Source organism: Oncorhynchus tshawytscha, linkage group LG08 (genome assembly GCF_018296145.1).
Source record: "Oncorhynchus tshawytscha isolate Ot180627B linkage group LG08, Otsh_v2.0, whole genome shotgun sequence".
Lineage (NCBI taxonomy): Eukaryota > Metazoa > Chordata > Actinopteri > Salmoniformes > Salmonidae > Oncorhynchus > Oncorhynchus tshawytscha.
The window spans coordinates 5,504,952-5,522,522 of NC_056436.1; the positions used below are offsets into that span (position 1 = coordinate 5,504,952).

Consider the following 17,571-nt stretch of genomic DNA (forward strand, 5'->3'; position numbering starts at 1 on the left):
GACTGTAATAGAGAGTCCTTTAGCTCCATCTCTGATGACTGTAATAGAGTCCTATAGCTCCATCTCTGATGACTGTAATAGAGTCCTATAGCTCCATCACTGATGACTGTAATAGAGTCCTATAGCTCCATCTCTGATGACTGTAATAGAGTCCTATAGCTCCATCTCTGATGACTGTAATATAGTCCTATAGCTCCATCTCTGATGACTGTAATAGAGAGTCCTATAGCTCCATCTCTGATGACTGTAATAGAGTCCTATAGCTCCATCTCTGATGACTGTAATAGCAATGGAACTTGTAGAAGAGGACGGTACCTACAATCACTGACTAAATAGCTAGCCTGGATACCAGTCTGGATTTAGCCTGGGTCCCAGTCTGGATTTAGCCTGGGTCCCAGTCTGGATTTAGCCTGGGTCCCAGTCTGGATTTAGCCTGGGTCCCAGTCTGGATTTAGCCTGGGTCCCAGTCTGGATTTAGCCCGGGTACCAGTCTGGATTTAGCCCGGGTACCAGTCTGGATTTAGCCCGGGTACCAGTCTGGATTTAGCCCGGGTACCAGTCTGGATTTAGCCCGGGTACCAGTCTGGATTTAGCCCGGGTACCAGTCTGGATTTAGCCCGGGTACCAGTCTGGATTTAGCCCGGGTACCAGTCTGGATTTAGCCCGGGTACCAGTCTGGATTTAGCCTGGGTCCCAGTCTGGATTTAGCCTGGGTCCCAGTCTGAATTTAGCTAATCCACTCCCTGTCCATGTCATTGTATTTGGTAAAGACAAAGAGAGGTAAGGAGAGGAACGTTAGCTAGAGAGACTGGTACTGAGACCAGTCAATAACACCACATCTAAACATACTGTTTCATCATGGCCCAGAAGGCCATTGACAGTGTGTGGAGCTGTGACAATCTGTCTCTTGGTGCCTTAATGAGTCTTAATGATGGTGTGGAGCTGTGACAATCTGTCTCTTGGTGCCTTAATGAGTCTTAATGATGGTGTGGAGCTGTGACAATCTGTCTCTTGGGGTCTTAATGTTTGATTGTGTTGGTGGGTTTTTGTACAGAACCCGTGTCTGTCATACTGTGGGTTCTGGCAGCACAGTACCAAACAGACGTGAAAGCAGATTGCTCCAGACCCACTCCATCTGACTCCAGGATCACCCTCTGGTCTATTGACCCTGAACCCCTCTATAGTGGTCCAGAGGTACCAGTACAGCACTCTAAACCCCTCTACAGAGGTACCAGTACAGTACTCTAAACCCCTCTACAGTGGTCCAGAGGTACCAGCACAGCACTCTAAACCCCTCTATAGTGGTCCAGAGGTACCAGTAAAGCACTCTAAACCCCTCTACAGAGGTACCAGTACAGCACTCTTAACCCCTCTATAGTGGTACCAGTACAGCACTCTAAACCCCTCTATAGTGGTACCAGTACAGCACTCTAAACCCCTCTACAGTGGTACCAGTACAGCACTCTAAACCCCTCTACAGTGGTACCAGTACAGCACTCTAAACCCCTCTACAGTGGTACCAGTACAGCACTCTAAACCCCTCTACAGCGTTCCAGAGGTACCAGTACAGGTTTGGGTTGCTGTTGTAGAGCAGGTGATTTTAAAGGGAGAGGCTGAAGGCAGGACCAGACTACGAGGACTCTGGAACACATTAATCATCTCTAGGAGACAGAGAGAGAGAGAGAGATGTGTGTGAGCTTTCCACTGAATAAGAAAAAACATATTTATACACTTCCCCTTACTGATCATGATCTGTATCATAAAGGGCCCTATATTCCCTATAGGTCCTGGTCCACTATATTCCCCATAGGACCTGGTCCACTATATTCCCTATAGGTCCTGGTCCACTATATTCCCTATAGGTCCTGGTCCACTATATTCCCTATAGGACCTGGTCCACTATATTCCCTATAGGTCCTGGTCCACTATATTCCCTATAGGTCCTGGTCCACTATATTCCCTATAGGTCCTGGTCCACTATATTCCCTATAGGACCTGGTCCACTATATTCCCTATAGGTCCTGGTCCACTATATTCCCTATAGGACCTGGTCCACTATATTCCCTATAGGTCCTGGTCCACTATATTCCCTATAGGTCCTGGTCCACTATATTCCCTATAGGTCCTGGTCCACTATATTCCCTATAGGTCCTGGTCCACTATATTCCCTATAGGTCCTGGTCCACTATATTCCCTATAGGTCCTGGTCCACTATAGGGCCCTATATTCCCTATAGGTCCTGGTCCACTATATTCCCTATAGGTCCTGGTCCACTATAGGGCACTATATTCCCTATAGGTCCTGGTCCACTATATTCCCTATAGGTCCTGGTCCACTATATTCCCTATAGGTCCTGGTCCACTATATTCCCTATAGGTCCTGGTCCACTATATTCCCTATAGGTCCTGGTCCACTATATTCCCTATAGGTCCTGGTCCACTATATTCCCTATAGGTCCTGGTCCACTATATTCCCTATAGGACCTGGTCCACTATATTCCCTATAGGTCCTGGTCCACTATATTCCCTATAGGACCTGGTCCACTATATTCCCTATAGGTCCTGGTCCACTATATTCCCTATAGGTCCTGGTCCACTATATTCCCTATAGGACCTGGTCCACTATATTCCCTATAGGTCCTGGTCCACTATATTCCCTATAGGTCCTGGTCCACTATATTCCCTATAGGACCTGGTCCACTATATTCCCTATAGGACCTGGTCCACTATATTCCCTATAGGTCCTGGTCCACTATATTCCCTATAGGTCCTGGTCCACTATATTCCCTATAGGTCCTGGTCCACTATATTCCCTATAGGTCCTGGTCCACTATATTCCCTATAGGACCTGGTCCACTATATTCCCTATAGGTCCTGGTCCACTATATTCCCTATAGGACCTGGTCCACTATATTTCCTATAGGTCCTGGTCCACTATATTCCCTATAGGTCCTGGTCCACTATATTCCCTATAGGTCCTGGTCCACTATATTCCCTATAGGTCCTGGTCCACTATATTCCCTATAGGTCCTGGTCCACTATAGGGCCCTATATTCCCTATAGGTCCTGGTCCACTATATTCCCTATAGGTCCTGGTCCACTATATTCCCTATAGGTCCTGGTCCACTATAGGGCACTATATTCCCTATAGGTCCTGGTCCACTATATTCCCTATAGGTCCTGGTCCACTATATTCCCTATAGGTCCTGGTCCACTATATTCCCTATAGGTCCTGGTCCACTATATTCCCTATAGGTCCTGGTCCACTATATTCCCTATAGGTCCTGGTCCACTATATTCCCTATAGGTCCTGGTCCACTATATTCCCTATAGGTCCTGGTCCACTATATTCCCTATAGGTCCTGGTCCACTATATTCCCTAAAGGTCCTGGTCCACTATATTCCCTATAGGTCCTGGTCCACTATATTCCCTATAGGTCCTGGTCCACTATAGCGCCCTATATTCCCTAAAGGTCCTGGTCCACTATAGGGCACTACATTCCCTATAGGTCCTGGTCCACTATATTCCCTATAGGTCCTGGTCCACTATATTCCCTATAGGTCCTGGTCCACTATATTCCCTATAGATCCTGGTCCACTATATTCCCTATAGGTCCTGGTCCACTATATTCCCTATAGGTCCTGGTCCACTATAGGGCCCTATATGTCCTGGTCCACTAAAGGGCACTACATTCCCTATAGGTCCTGGTCCACTATATTCCCTATAGGTCCTGGTCCACTATATTCCCTATAGGACCTGGCCCACTATATTCCATATAGGTCCTGGCCCACTATATTCCCTATAGGTCCTGGCCCACTATATTCCCTATAGATCCTGGTCCACTATATTCCCTATAGGTCCTGGTCCACTATATTCCCTATAGGTCCTGGTCCACTATATTCCCTATAGGTCCTGGTCCACTATATTCCCTATAGGTCCTGGTCCACTATAGGGCACTATATTCCCTATAGGTCCTGGTCCACTATATTCCCTATAGGTCCTGGTCCACTATATTCCCTATAGGTCCTGGTCCACTATATTCCCTATAGGTCCTGGTCCACTATATTCCCTATTGGTCCTGGTCCACTATATTCCCTATAGGTCCTGGTCCACTATATTCCCTATAGGTCCTGGTCCACTACATTCCCTATAGGACCTGGTCCACTATATTTCCTATAGGACCTGGTCCACTATATTTCCTATAGGTCCTGGTCCACTATATTCCCTATAGGTCCTGGACAACTATATTCCCTATAGGTCCTGGACAACTATATTCCCTATAGGTCCTGGTCCACTATATTCCCTATCGGACCTGGTCCACTATAGGGCACTATATTCCCTATAGGTCCTGGTCCTATATATTCCCTATAGGTCCTGGTCCACTATATTCCCTATTAGGTCCTGGTCCACTATATTCCCTATAGGTCCTGGTCCACTATATTCCCTATAGGTCCTGGTCCACTATAGGGCACTATATTCCCTATAGGTCCTGGTCCACTATATTCCCTATAGGACCTGGTCCACTATATTCCCTATAGGACCTGGTCCACTATATTCCCTATCGGTCCTGGTCCACTATATTCCCTATAGGTCATGGTCCACTATAGGACACTATTTTCCATATAGGTCCTGGTCCACTATATTCCCTATAGGTTCTCGTCCACTATATTCCCTATAGGTTCTCGTCCACTATATTCCCTATAGGTTCTCGTCCACTATATTCCCTATAGGTCCTGATCCACTATATTCCCTATAGGTCCAGGTCCACTATATTCCCTATAGGTCCTGGTCCACTATATTCCCTATAGGTCATGGTCCACTATAAAGGGAATATGATGCCTTTTGGGATGAAGGTAAATACCTTCACATTTAGGATCTCCAATGGAGGGTTAAACTAGAGTAGTGTTATAGTATATCGATGTCTGGGGACCCTGAGGAGAGGTTACAACCAGTGATCTAATGGAGGGTTTAAACTAGACTAGTGTTATAGTATATCGATGTCTGGGGACCCTGAGGAGAGGTTACAACCAGTGATCTAATGGAGGGTTTAAACTAGACTAGTGTTATAGTATATAAACGTCAGGGGACCCTGAGGAGAGATTACAACCAGTGATCTAATGGAGGGTTTAAACTAGACTAGTGTTATAGTATATAGATGTCTGGGGACCCTGAGGAGAGGTTACAACCAGTGATCTAATGGAGGGTTTAAACTAGACTAGTGTTATAGTATATAGGTGTCTGGGGACCCTGAGGAGAGGTTACAACCAGTGATCTAATGGAGGGTTAAACTAGACTAGTGTTATAGTATATCGATGTCTGGGGACCCTGAGGAGAGGTTACAACCAGTGATCTAATGGAGGGTTTAAACTAGACTAGTGTTATAGTATATAGGTGTCTGGGGACCCTGAGGAGAGGTTACAACCAGTGATCTAATGGAGGGTTTAAACTAGACTAGTGTTATAGTATATAGATGTCTGGGGACCCTGAGGAGAGGTTACAACCAGTGATCTAATGGAGGGTTTAAACTAGACTAGTGTTATAGTATATAGATGTCTGGGGACCCTGAGGAGAGGTTACAACCAGTGATCTAATGGAGGGTTTAAACTAGACTAGTGTTATAGTATATAGATGTCTGGGGACCCTGAGGAGAGGTTACAACCAGTGATCTAATGGAGGGTTTAAACTAGACTAGTGTTATAGTATATAGATGTCTGGGGACCCTGAGGAGAGGTTACAACCAGTGATCTAATGGAGGGTTTAAACTAGACTAGTGTTATAGTATATAGACGTCAGGGGACCCTGAGGAGAGGTTACAACCAGTGATCTAATGGAGGGTTTAAACTAGACTAGTGTTATAGTATATAGACGTCAGGGGACCCTGAGGAGAGGTTACAACCAGTGATCTAATGGAGGGTTTAAACTAGACTAGTGTTATAGTATATAGATGTCTGGGGACCCTGAGGAGAGGTTACAACCAGTGATCTAATGGAGGGTTTAAACTAGACTAGTGTTATAGTATATAGACGTCAGGGGACCCTGAGGAGAGGTTACAACCAGTGATCTAATGGAGGGTTTAAACTAGACTAGTGTTATAGTATATAGATGTCAGGGGACCCTGAGGAGAGGTTACAACCAGTGATCTAATGGAGGGTTTAAACTTACACTTCCATTGAAGCATCGGGAGGAAGAGTGGGGCGACTTCATGACTGGTTCCTGAACAAATGATTTGAGAGGAAAATACAGGTGTCACCACATTCTAAAACCCCATCTACAAGTCACACTGAGGTGGGAGTTCACACTGTCTCAGGTTTAGCATGACCTCTAGTGGTTATGAGTGGTACTACACGAGTCAGGATTAGTATGACCTCTAGTGGTTATGAGTGGTACTACACCAGTCTCAGGTTTAGTATGTCCTCTAGTGGTTATGAGTGTTACTACACCAGTATCAGGTTTAGTAGGACCTCTAGTGGTTATGAGTGTTACTACACCAGTATCAGGTTCAGTAAGCCCTCTAGCGGTTATGATTGGAACGGCCGATTTGCTTAGTGCCAATGTGTCCTAGGAGAATATTGAACTCTTTGGGAAGATCTCAATTTCATACTCTGCACGTCCTCTCTCCACTTCTAAAAATCCATTGGATGAGAAAGCCAGAGGTCCCTCCCCTCTGACCTTGTCCTCCAATGGGTATTGAGAAGAAGGAGATGTGGAGAGGGGGGACGCGGGGAGTATGCAATTGAGATCTTCCCTTTGTACCCGCTTCCTCAGTTTCTGAGGTCATGTGACTTCCTCATCACTGATTGCCAGGGATTCCTCCAGTTGGGATCTGAGCGTTAAATCACGTTGGCTCTGCTGATCGTGCCTCTTAACACCGCAACATACAGTACCAGTCAAACGTTTTTTTTGAAGACATCAAAACTATGAAATAACACATGAAATCATGTAGTAACCAAAAGAAGTGTTAAATCAAAATATATTTTATATTTGAGAATCTTCGATTATGATTTTTCAACGCCGATACCGATACCAAAAAAGCCGATACCAATTAAATCGGACGATTATTTATTTATTTATTTGTAATAATGACAATTACAACATTACTGAATGAACACTTATTTTAACTTATTATAATACATCAATAAAATCAATTTAGCCTCAAGTAAATAATGAAACATGTTCAATTTGGTTTAAATAATGAAAAAACAAAGTGTTGGAGAAGAAAGTAAAAGTGCAATATGTGCTATGTAAGAAAGCTAACGTTTCTGTTCCTTGCTCAGAACATGAGAACATATGAAAGCTGGTGGTTCCTTTTAACATGAGTCTTCAATATTCCCAGGTAAGAAGTTTTAGGTTGTAGTTATTATAGGAATTATAGGACTATTTCCCGCTATACCATTTGTATTTCATTAACCTTTGACTATTGGATGTTCTTATAGGCACTTTAGTATTGCCACTGTAACAGTATAGCTTCCGTCCCTCTCCCCCCTTGGGCTCTAACCAGCAACACAACGACAACAGCCACCCTCGAAGCAGCGTTACCCATGCATAGCAAGGGGAACAACTACTAGAAGGCTCAGAGCGAGTGACGTTAGAAATGCTATTAGCGCACGCTAACTAGCTAGCCATTTCACATCGGTTACACCAGCCTCATCTCGGGAGTTGATAGGCTTGAAGTCATAAACAGCGCAATGCTTGACGCACAAGCATTGAATGAATGTTCATGCGCCTGCTTCTGCCTACCACCACTCAGTCAGATACTTGTATGCTCCGTCAGATTATATGCAACACAGGACACGCTAGATAATATCTAGTAATATCCTCAACCATGTGTAGTTAACTAGTGATTATGATTGATTGTTTTTTATAAGATAAGTTTAATGCTAGCTAGCAACTTACCTTGGCTTACTGCATTCGCGTAACAGGCAGTCTCCTTGTGGAGTGCAATGAGAGAGGCAGGTTGTTATTGCGTTGGACTAGTTAACTGTAAGGTTGCAAGATTGGATCCCCCGAGCTGACAAGGTGAAAATCTGTCGTTCTGCCCCTGAACAAGGCAGTTAACCCACCGTTCCTAGGCCGTCATTGAAAATAAGAATGTGTTCTTAACTGACTTGCCTAGTAAAATAAAAGGTATAAAAAATAAATAATAATAATTTAAAAATTGGCAAATCGGCGCCCAAAAATACCGACTTCCGATTGTTATGAAAACTTGAGGTAGTCACCAGCTTCTTGAGGTAGTCACCTGGAATGCATTTCAATAAATAGGTGTGCCTTGTTAAAAGTTCATTTGTGCAATTTCTTTCCTCCTTAATGCGTTTGAGCCAATCAAAAGAAGAGACTTGCTTGGGCCAAGAAACACGAGCAATGTACATTAGACCGGTGGAAACCTGTCCTTTGGTCTGGAGTCCAAATTGAAGATTTTTGGTTCCAACCGCCATGTCTTTGGGAGATGCAGTGTGGGTGAACGGATGATCTCTGCATGTGTATTTCCCACTGTGAAGCATGGAGGAGGAGGTGTTATGGTGTTGGGCTGCTTTGCTGGTGACACGGTCTGTGATTTATTTAGAATTCAAGGCACACTTAACCAGCATGGTTACCACAGCATTCTGCAGCGAAACGCCATCCCATCTGGTTTGCGCTTAGTGGAACTATCATTTGCTTTTCAACAGGACAATGACCCAACACACCTCCGGGCTGTAAGAGCTATTTGACTAAGAAGGAGAGTGATGGAGTGCTGCATCAGATGACCGGTGGACACTGAGCAACAGTGCTGTTGGAAAACAGAAAGCTTTGAGATGGTCACAAAGCCTGCATTCCAGAGGGCACCCTATTCCCTATATAGTGCACTACTCTAGACCCTATTCAGGCTGTGTAAAGGCTATTTGACCAAGAAGGAGAATGATGGAGTGCTGCATCAGATGACCTGGCCTCCACAATCACCCGACCTCAACCCAGATGAGATGGTTTGGTATGAGTCGGACCGCAGAGTGAAGGAAAAGCAGCCAACAAGTGCTCAGCATATGTGGGAACTCCTTCAAGACCGTTGGAAAAACATTCCAGGTGAAGCTGGTTGAGATAATGCCAAGAGTGTGCAAAGCTGTCATCAAGGAAAAGGGTGGCTACTTTGAAGAATCTAAAACATAAAATATATTTTGATTTGTTTAACACTTTTTTTGGTTACTACATGGATTCCATATGTGTTACTTCATAGTTTTGATGTCTTCACTATTATTCTACAATGTACAAAATAGTACAAATAAAGAAAAACCCTTTAATGAGTAGATGTGTCTAAACTATTGACTGGTACTGTATTCCACGTAAACACATGAAACACATGCTGATTCCTTTGCTTCACCGACTGTTTACATGCAAAAAACTATTATTTACAAGTATAAAAACATTTCAGCTGATTGTTATAAAGCCAAAATGGTGGTAAATCTTTTCTTGGAATAAATAAACATATTTTCTCTCTCTCTCTCTTGAAACTCTCCTCGTTCTCCCACTCACTCCTGAAACTACCCTCTCCCCTCAAAACGATCCTCTACAACTCCTGAAACTACCCTCTCCCCCCCAAAATGATCCTCTCTCATTCCTGAAACTACCCTCTCCCCCCCAAAACGATCCTCTCTCACTCCTGAAACTACCCTCCCCCCAAAATGATCCTCTCTCATTCCTGAAACTACCCTCTCCCCCAAACGATCCTCTCTCATTCCTGAAACGACCCTCTCCCCCCAAAACGATCCTCTCTCATTCCTGAAACGACCCCCCCAAAAACGAACCGCTCTCACTCCTGAAACTACCCTCTCCCCCCAAAACGATCCTCTCTCACTCCTGAAACTACCCTCTCCCCCAAAACGATCCTCTCTCACTCCTGAAACGACCCTCTCCCCCCCCCCAAACGATCCTCTCTCACTCCTGAAACTACCCTCTCCCCCAAAGCGATCCTCTCTCACTCCTGAAACTACCCTCTCCCCCCAAAGCGATCCTCTCTCACTCCTACTATCATTTAGCAGGAAACAGAAAACAAAATAATTGCATCCAGTTGTGACATCACATTTCCATATGTTCAAATTTTAAGATAAATTGCACACTTCATTAAAACATTTTTTTTTTTTAAAGAAGCTTCTTTCATTTTATCATTAGATCCCACCAGTGCCTTCAGAAAGTATTCACACACCTTGACCCCCCACAATTTGTTGTGTTACAGCCTTAATTTAAAATGGATTCAACTGAGATTTTGTGCCATTGATCTACATACAATATCCCATCATGTCAAAGTGAATAAAAAAATAAAAAATGTTTTGTTTTTTATTAATGAATTTAAAGTTGTCTTGAATCAACACGTCTTCAACCTCTTTGTTATGGCAAGCCTAAATAAGTACAAAAAACGCATAATAATTTGCATGAACTAATTCCGTGTTCAATAAAATTGTTTACATATTTTTTTTTTTTTAAATGGCTACCTCAACTCTGTACCCCACACACACAATTATCTGTAAGGTCCCTCAATCGAGTAGTTGATTTCAAGCAAAGATTTAACCACAAAGACCAGGGAGGTTTTTCAACCGATGGGTAGATGTGTAAAAAATTAAAACAGCAAACATTTGAAGATCCCTTTGAGCATGGTGAAGTTATTAATTTAGGCTTTGGATGGTGTATCAATACACCCAGTCACTACAAAGATACAGGCGTCCTTCTTAACTCAGTTGCCGGAGAGGAAGGAAACCGCTCAGGGATTTCACCATGAGGTCAATGGTGACTTTAAAACAGTTTACAGAGTTTAATGGCTGTTATAGGAGAAAACTGAGGATGGATCAACAACACTGTAGTTACTCCATAACACTAACCTAAATGACAAGAGTGAAAAGAAGGAAGCCTGTACAGAATAAAAATATTCCTTAACATGCATCCTGTTTGCAACAAGGCACTTAAGTAAGACTGCAAAAAATTAACTTTTTTGTCCTGACTACAAAGTGTTATGCTTGGGGCAAATCCAACACAGCCTTGCCAATGACAAGCATACCGATAACATGATGCAGGCACTGCCATGCTTGAGAATATGAAGAGTGGTACTCAATGTGGGAGGTTTTTTTTAGGATAAAAAGAAACGGACTAGATCTAAGCACAGGCAAAATCCTAGAGGAAAACCTGGTTCAGTCTGCTTTCCAACAGACACTGGGAAACAAATTCACCTTTCAGCAAAGACAATAACCAAAAACACAAGGCCAAATCTACACTGGAGTTGCTTACCAAGACGACATTGAATGTTCCTGAGTGGCCTAGTTACAGTTTTGACTTAAAATTGGCTTGAACATCTATGGCAAGACTTGAAAATGGTTGTCTAGCAATGATCAACAATCAACTTGACAAGAGTTTGAAGATTTTTAAACAGAATAAACGACAAAATATTGTACAATCGAGGTGTGAAAAGCTCTTATTAAGAGACTTACCCAGAAAGACACAGCTGTATATCACCGCAAAAAGGTGCTTCTAACATGTATTGACTCAGGGAAGTTTATACTCATTTAAAAGAGATCTTTTTGGGGGGGGCGGTAGAGGGGGTTGGGGGAGTAGAGGGGGGTTGGGGACTGGTAATAGGCCCATGCTCATAGTCTCAACACCCTAGTGAGTGAGAGGTGTCCGTGTGATCAGTCAAGAGAAATAAAGAGACTTGAAGCCGGAGAAAAAAAGAAAAAAAACTGTCCCTCACAACAGTAGTACTGTAGTAGTACTAGTCTTCATTTCCCCAGACCAATCTTCTTGGCCTCCGTTTCGTAGATCAACAACCTCCACATTTTAACTATGAACACCTCTGCCTCCTCGTCCAGAACCTGCAGGTACAATACATCAGTTAGTGGGTCTCCTCTCTTAATAACACACGTTCTAACACCTGTTAGGCCTACTGCACTGTTGACGAGAACAAACTTTGATTTAGAACTAACTCAAATGTTGGCTTACATTTAATAACATATGAACGGTAAACTGGTTAAGCCGATAAGATTGTTTTTCTATGGCCATGTTTTTAAATCATGCTCTATTATTTAACTCACCATGGCAACATCATCCAAGATCCCCTGCGGTGTGCCGTGAGACATCACCTGAGGAGACAGGAAGCTGGTAAAACACCATGGAAGACAACAACACTCACAAAGCCTACTGCAGGGAATACGTCACAGCCAGAGACAATGGGTCCTCAATACCTTTTGACTGTTTCTGGGAATACGTTGCACCCAGAGACAATGGGCCCTCAATACCTCCTCCGTGTCCCATCGCTACCCCCGACCGTGTCCCATCGCTACCCCCAGACCGTGTCCCATCGCTGCCCCCGACCGTGTTCCATCGCTACCCCAGACCGTGTCCCATCGCTACCCCAGACAGTGTCCCATCGCTACACCCGTGTCCCATCGCTACCATCGCTACACCCGTGTCCCATCGCTACCATCGCTACACCCGTGTCCCATCGCTACCATCGCTACACCCGTGTCCCATCGCTACCCCCCGACCGTGTCCCATCGCTACCCCCGACCGTGTCCCATCGCTGCCCCCGACCGTGTCCCATCGCTGCCCCAGACCGTGTCCCATCGCTACCCCAGACCGTGTCCCATCGCTACCCCAGACCGTGTCCCATCGCTACCCCAGACCGTGTCCCATCGCTACCCCAGACCGTGTCCCATCGCTACCCCAGACCGTGTCCCATCGCTACCCCAGACCGTGTCCCATCGCTACCCCAGACCGTGTCCCATCGCTACCCCAGACCGTGTCCCATCGCTACCCCAGACCGTGTCCCATCGCTACCCCAGACCGTGTCCCATCGCTGCCCCAGACATTGTCCCATCGCTGCCCCAGACATTGTCCCATCGCTGCCCCAGACCGTGTCCCATCGCTACCATCGCTAACCCCGTGTCCCATCGCTACCCCGACCGTGTCCCATCGCTACCCCCGTGTCCCATCGCTACCGTGTCCCATCGCTCGCCGTGTCCCACCCCCCGACCGTGTCCCATCGCTACCCCGACCGTGTCCCATCGCTACCCCGACCGTGTCCCATCGCTACCCCGACCGTGTCCCATCGCTACCCCCGACCGTGTCCCATCGCTACCCCCATCGACAGTGTCCGTGTCCCATCCTACCCCAGACCGTGTCCCATCGCTACCCCAGACCGTGTCCCATCGCTACCCCCCGACCGTGTCCCATCGCTACCCCAGACCGTGTCCCATCCCCAGCTACCCCAGACCGTGTCCCATCGCTACCCCAGACCGTGTCCCATCGCTACCCCAGACCGTGTCCCATCGCTACCCCAGACCGTGTCCCATCGCTACCCCAGACCGTGTCCCATCGCTACCCCGACCGTGTCCCACCCCCGACCGTGTCCCATCGCTACCCCAGACCGTGTCCCATCGCTACCCCAGACCGTGTCCCATCGCTACCCCAGACCGTGTCCCATCGCTACCCCAGACCGTGTCCCATCGCTACCCCAGACCGTGTCCCATCGCTACCCCAGACCGTGTCCCATCGCTACCCCAGACCGTGTCCCATCGCTACCCCAGACCGTGTCCCATCGCTACCCCAGACCGTGTCCCATCGCTACCTCCGTGGACAATGTGAAGAATAGAAGACTAGTGGCAACATAGTTACATGCTCATGACACGTCTTACAATGCATTATAACGGCAAGCTTTAAGGTAAAGGAGTAGTTCACCCCCCAAAATTACATATTGGTGCCATTGACAAACATACACTGACTACACAAAACATTAGGAACAGCTGCTCTTTCCATGACATAGACTGACCAGGTGAATCCAGGTGAAAGATATGATTCCTTACTGATGTCACTTGTTAAATCCACTTCAATCAGTGTAGATGAAGGGGAGGAGACAGGTGGTTAAAGTAGGATTTTTAAGCCTTGAGACAATTGAGACATGGATTGTGTATGTGTGAGGGTGAATGGACTAGACAAAAAATGTGTGACTTTGAACAGGGTATGGTAGTAGGTGTCAGGCGCACCGGTTTGTGACAAGAACTGCAACGCTGCTGGGTTTTTTCATGCTGAACAGTTATTGTATCAAGAATGATCAACCACCCAAAGAACATCCGGTCAACATGGGCCAGCATTTCTGTGGACCGCTTTCGTCACGTTGTAGAGTCCATGCCCCGACGTAAGGTGTTCCTAATGTTTTGTACACTCAGTGGTATAGGTACATTGGGTTTGTGCAAAAATGCCCCCAAAAAAACATACGTGTTTGAAACAGTGACCAGGTAAACTAAACAAACGCATTGGGTTGCAGTCATACCTTGTCTATAAACTTCTTACAAGGTAAGGAAACCAATGTCATCCTTCCTCAGACAAATCATTCTCTCTCCCACTCAATCAGTTACCGACTCACCTTCGAACAGACAAAGTCCACTAGCGTAGCTTCCTCCTCTCCGATGTACTCTATAATCTTCTTGTTGATCCAGGGTCTGATGCGGCGCTCCATCAGAGTCTGAGACAGGAAGAACAAGACATCCGGTGATTTACAGAGAATTACTAGTTCTTCCCACATCGCTTTTCAATTTCCAGTTGACCAAATATGTCAAGAGTAGATTAGGTTCTCCACAGAGGACCAGGATCCTTGGGACTTGTTCGTGTGTGTGAACCCTACAGGATGTTTGAACCACTCCTTAACGCTGCAATCGTTACGTTATTACCAACTGACCCACACCAGAGCTCTGGGGCCGACCTGCCTCATCATCATCATCATCATCATCAGGGTAGCCTAGTGGTTAGAGCGTTGGACTAGTAACCAAAAGGCTGCAAGTTCAAATCCCCGAGCTGACAAGGTACAAATCTGTCGTTCTGCTCCTGAACAACGCAGTTAACCCACTGTTCTTAGGCCGTCATTGAAAATAAGAACTTGTTCTTTAACTGACTTGTCTAGTTAAATAAAAGGTTCAATTTTTTAAATCCTCATCCTCCTTACCGAGTCCACAGCAGTCCAGTCCAGAGGATAGTTGAACAGATCCGGTCTGGCCGTAGGGATCTTCTCAATGAGACTCCTGATGTGTTTCCGTTTCTCCTCTGTGTTTTGTCCTCCCTTCCCTCCAGGTACCTCTGCCCCGTCCAGACCCAAGCTCTTATCATCCTCGCCGTAGTCCAACGGAACCAGCTTACGTTTACGAGGCGCTTCGTCGGCCTCCTCCTCGCCGAACTTGTTGAAGACGCTGTCGACGTTGGCCAGCTTCTTACGTTTACTCCCGGTGTGGATCTGATGGTTGGGGCTGGCGCCTGGAGACGGGGGGAGAGACGGGTTATAGAGGGGACGGAGAGAGAGAGAGAGAGAGACGGGTTATAGAGGGGACGGAGAGAGAGAGAGACGGGTTATAGAGGGGACGGAGAGAGAGAGAGACGGGTTATAGAGGGGACGGAGAGAGAGAGAGACGGGTTATAGAGGGGACGGAGAGAGAGAGAGACGGGTTATAGAGGGACGGAGAGATTATTGAGGGACGGGTTATAGAGGGAACGGAGAGAGAGAGAGAGACGGGTTATAGAGGGGACGGAGAGAGAGGGGTTATAGAGGGGACGGAGAGAGAGCCTGATTATTGAGGGGACGGAGAGAGAGCCTGATTATTGAGGGGACAGAGAGAGAGCCTGGTTGGTGGGTTACAGTGGGTTATAGACAATTGAGGGTCAAAGCTAGAGGGTCACACACTGACTAGACCGGGCGCGCGTGTATTCCATCAGACGCAGGTTGAAATATCAAAACCAACTATATTAATTTGGGGCCAGGTTGAAAAGCATTAAACATCAATGGACATTTAGCCAGCTAGCTTGCAGTCGCTAGCTAATTTGTCCTATTTAGCTAGCTTGCAGTCGCTAGCTAATTTGTCCTATTTAGCTAGCTTGCAGTCGCTAGCTAATTTGTCCTATTTAGCTAGCTTGCAGTCGCTAGCTAATTTGTCCTATTTAGCTAGCTTGCAGTCTCTAGCTAATTTGTCCTATTTAGCTAGCTTGCAGTCTCTAGCTAATTTGTCCTATTTAGCTAGCTTGCAGTCGCTAGCTAATTTGTCCTATTTAGCTAGCTTGCAGTCTCTAGCTAATTTGTCCTATTTAGCTAGCTTGCAGTCGCTAGCTAATTTGTCCTATTTAGCTAGCTTGCAGTCGCTAGCTAATTTGTCCTATTTAGCTAGCTTGCAGTCTCTAGCTAATTTGTCCTATTTAGCTAGCTTGCAGTCGCTAGCTAATTTGTCCTATTTAGCTAGCTTGCAGTCGCTAGCTAATTTGTCCTATTTAGCTAGCTTGCAGTCGCTAGCTAATTTGTCCTATTTAGCTAGCTTGCTGTTTCTAGCTAATTTGTCCTATTTAGCTAGCTTGCTGTTTCTAGCTAATTTGTCATGGGATACAAACTTTGAGTTGTTCTTTTACCTGAAACGCACAAGGTCCTCTACTCTGACAATTAATCCACACATAAAAGGGTAAACCGAGTTTGTTTCTAGTAATCTCTCTTCCTTCTGGCTACTTCTTCTTTGGACTTTATATTGCGGATGGCAACCAACTTTAAGGTGCATTACCACCACCACCAACTGGAGTGTGGACCTCAGATCATCTTCCAATCACCCACGTGGGTATATGCTCCAAAAAACCAATGCGGAGATGGGAGAGGCGGGACTTGCAGAGCGTTGAGCGTCACAAATAGAACCAAGTTCTATTTTAGCGCCTGGCTACGCAGACGCTCGTTGACGTCAGCAGTGTGGGTGCAATGATTGAAATAACATGTGTGTGCACTTTTATTTTGTTACGCGAGCGGTGTGGTCAGCACGTTAGACTGAGAGACGACGATGACGATTTAACCAGTTTGAGGCTGAGGCCAATCTTGTTCTAACTAGTTCAATCTAGTTTTACCTCACCCAGTTTGAGGCTGAGGCCAATCTTGTTCTAACTAGTTCAATCTAGTTTTACCTCACCCAGTTTGAGGCTGAGGCCAATCTTGGGATGCTGTTCTTCAGTGGGCCGGGCTTCAGGAGAATTTTCATGAGGGATGATGATGCCGCAGGGAGACTCGTTGCCGGGGGAGTTGGGTGTGGCGCCGCCGCTGCCTGACGACACCGAGGGGGCCGATGTTATTGGCCGCATCGTGGGCTTCAGGTTTGGGTTTGGCCTGGCATCTGATGAGTCCTCCCGGTCACAGTCATCAAGCTCCTCCCCTTCCTCCAAGTCATCGTCTGATTGGGGTTGAAGGTGCTGGAGAGAAGGCCTGTCTGCTCCTCTCCTGTCCCTGTGGTGCTCCCTCTCCCGGTGCTCCCTCTCTCGGTGCTCCCTCTCCCGGTGCTCCCTCTCTCGGTGCTCCCTCTCCCGGTGCTCCCTGTCCCGGTTTGGTTTCTCCTGCTGCACCTCCTCCTCTGGCACCGGCTTCACTGGGGGCTGCCGCCTCCGCTCTGCCTCCTCCTCCATCTTGGATTCAAATCAAAATGTATTTAAAGTGCATTTATACAAAAAAAAAGTCAACACACTAAAATAAAAATATATGAAAAAGATGTGCATTGTCGATTCATGTTCATTGTCCCTATTTGACAGGGTACAATGCACATTGCTCATGTCTGTTGA

At 46.1% G+C, this 17,571-nt stretch overlaps 1 protein-coding gene across 4 annotated transcripts in view; it reads right to left on the bottom strand.

Moving 5' to 3' along the window:
- Positions 1-11,362: 11,362 nt before the first annotated feature.
- The window catches only part of LOC112255847 (RNA-binding protein 25-like), a 40,306-nt gene continuing 34,097 nt past the window's right edge, over positions 11,363-17,571 (bottom strand). For all 4 annotated transcript variants that reach the window (XM_042325111.1, XM_042325110.1, XM_042325109.1 and 1 more), the window contains exons 14-18: positions 16,932-17,418; positions 14,951-15,255; positions 14,375-14,473; positions 12,045-12,092; positions 11,363-11,825 (exon numbers count right to left, since the gene is read on the bottom strand). In XM_042325111.1, the coding sequence (XP_042181045.1) occupies positions 11,733-11,825; positions 12,045-12,092; positions 14,375-14,473; positions 14,951-15,255; positions 16,932-17,418 (1,032 nt within the window). In that variant the 3' untranslated portion in view covers positions 11,363-11,732. The remainder of the gene's footprint in view (positions 11,826-12,044; positions 12,093-14,374; positions 14,474-14,950; positions 15,256-16,931; positions 17,419-17,571) is intronic.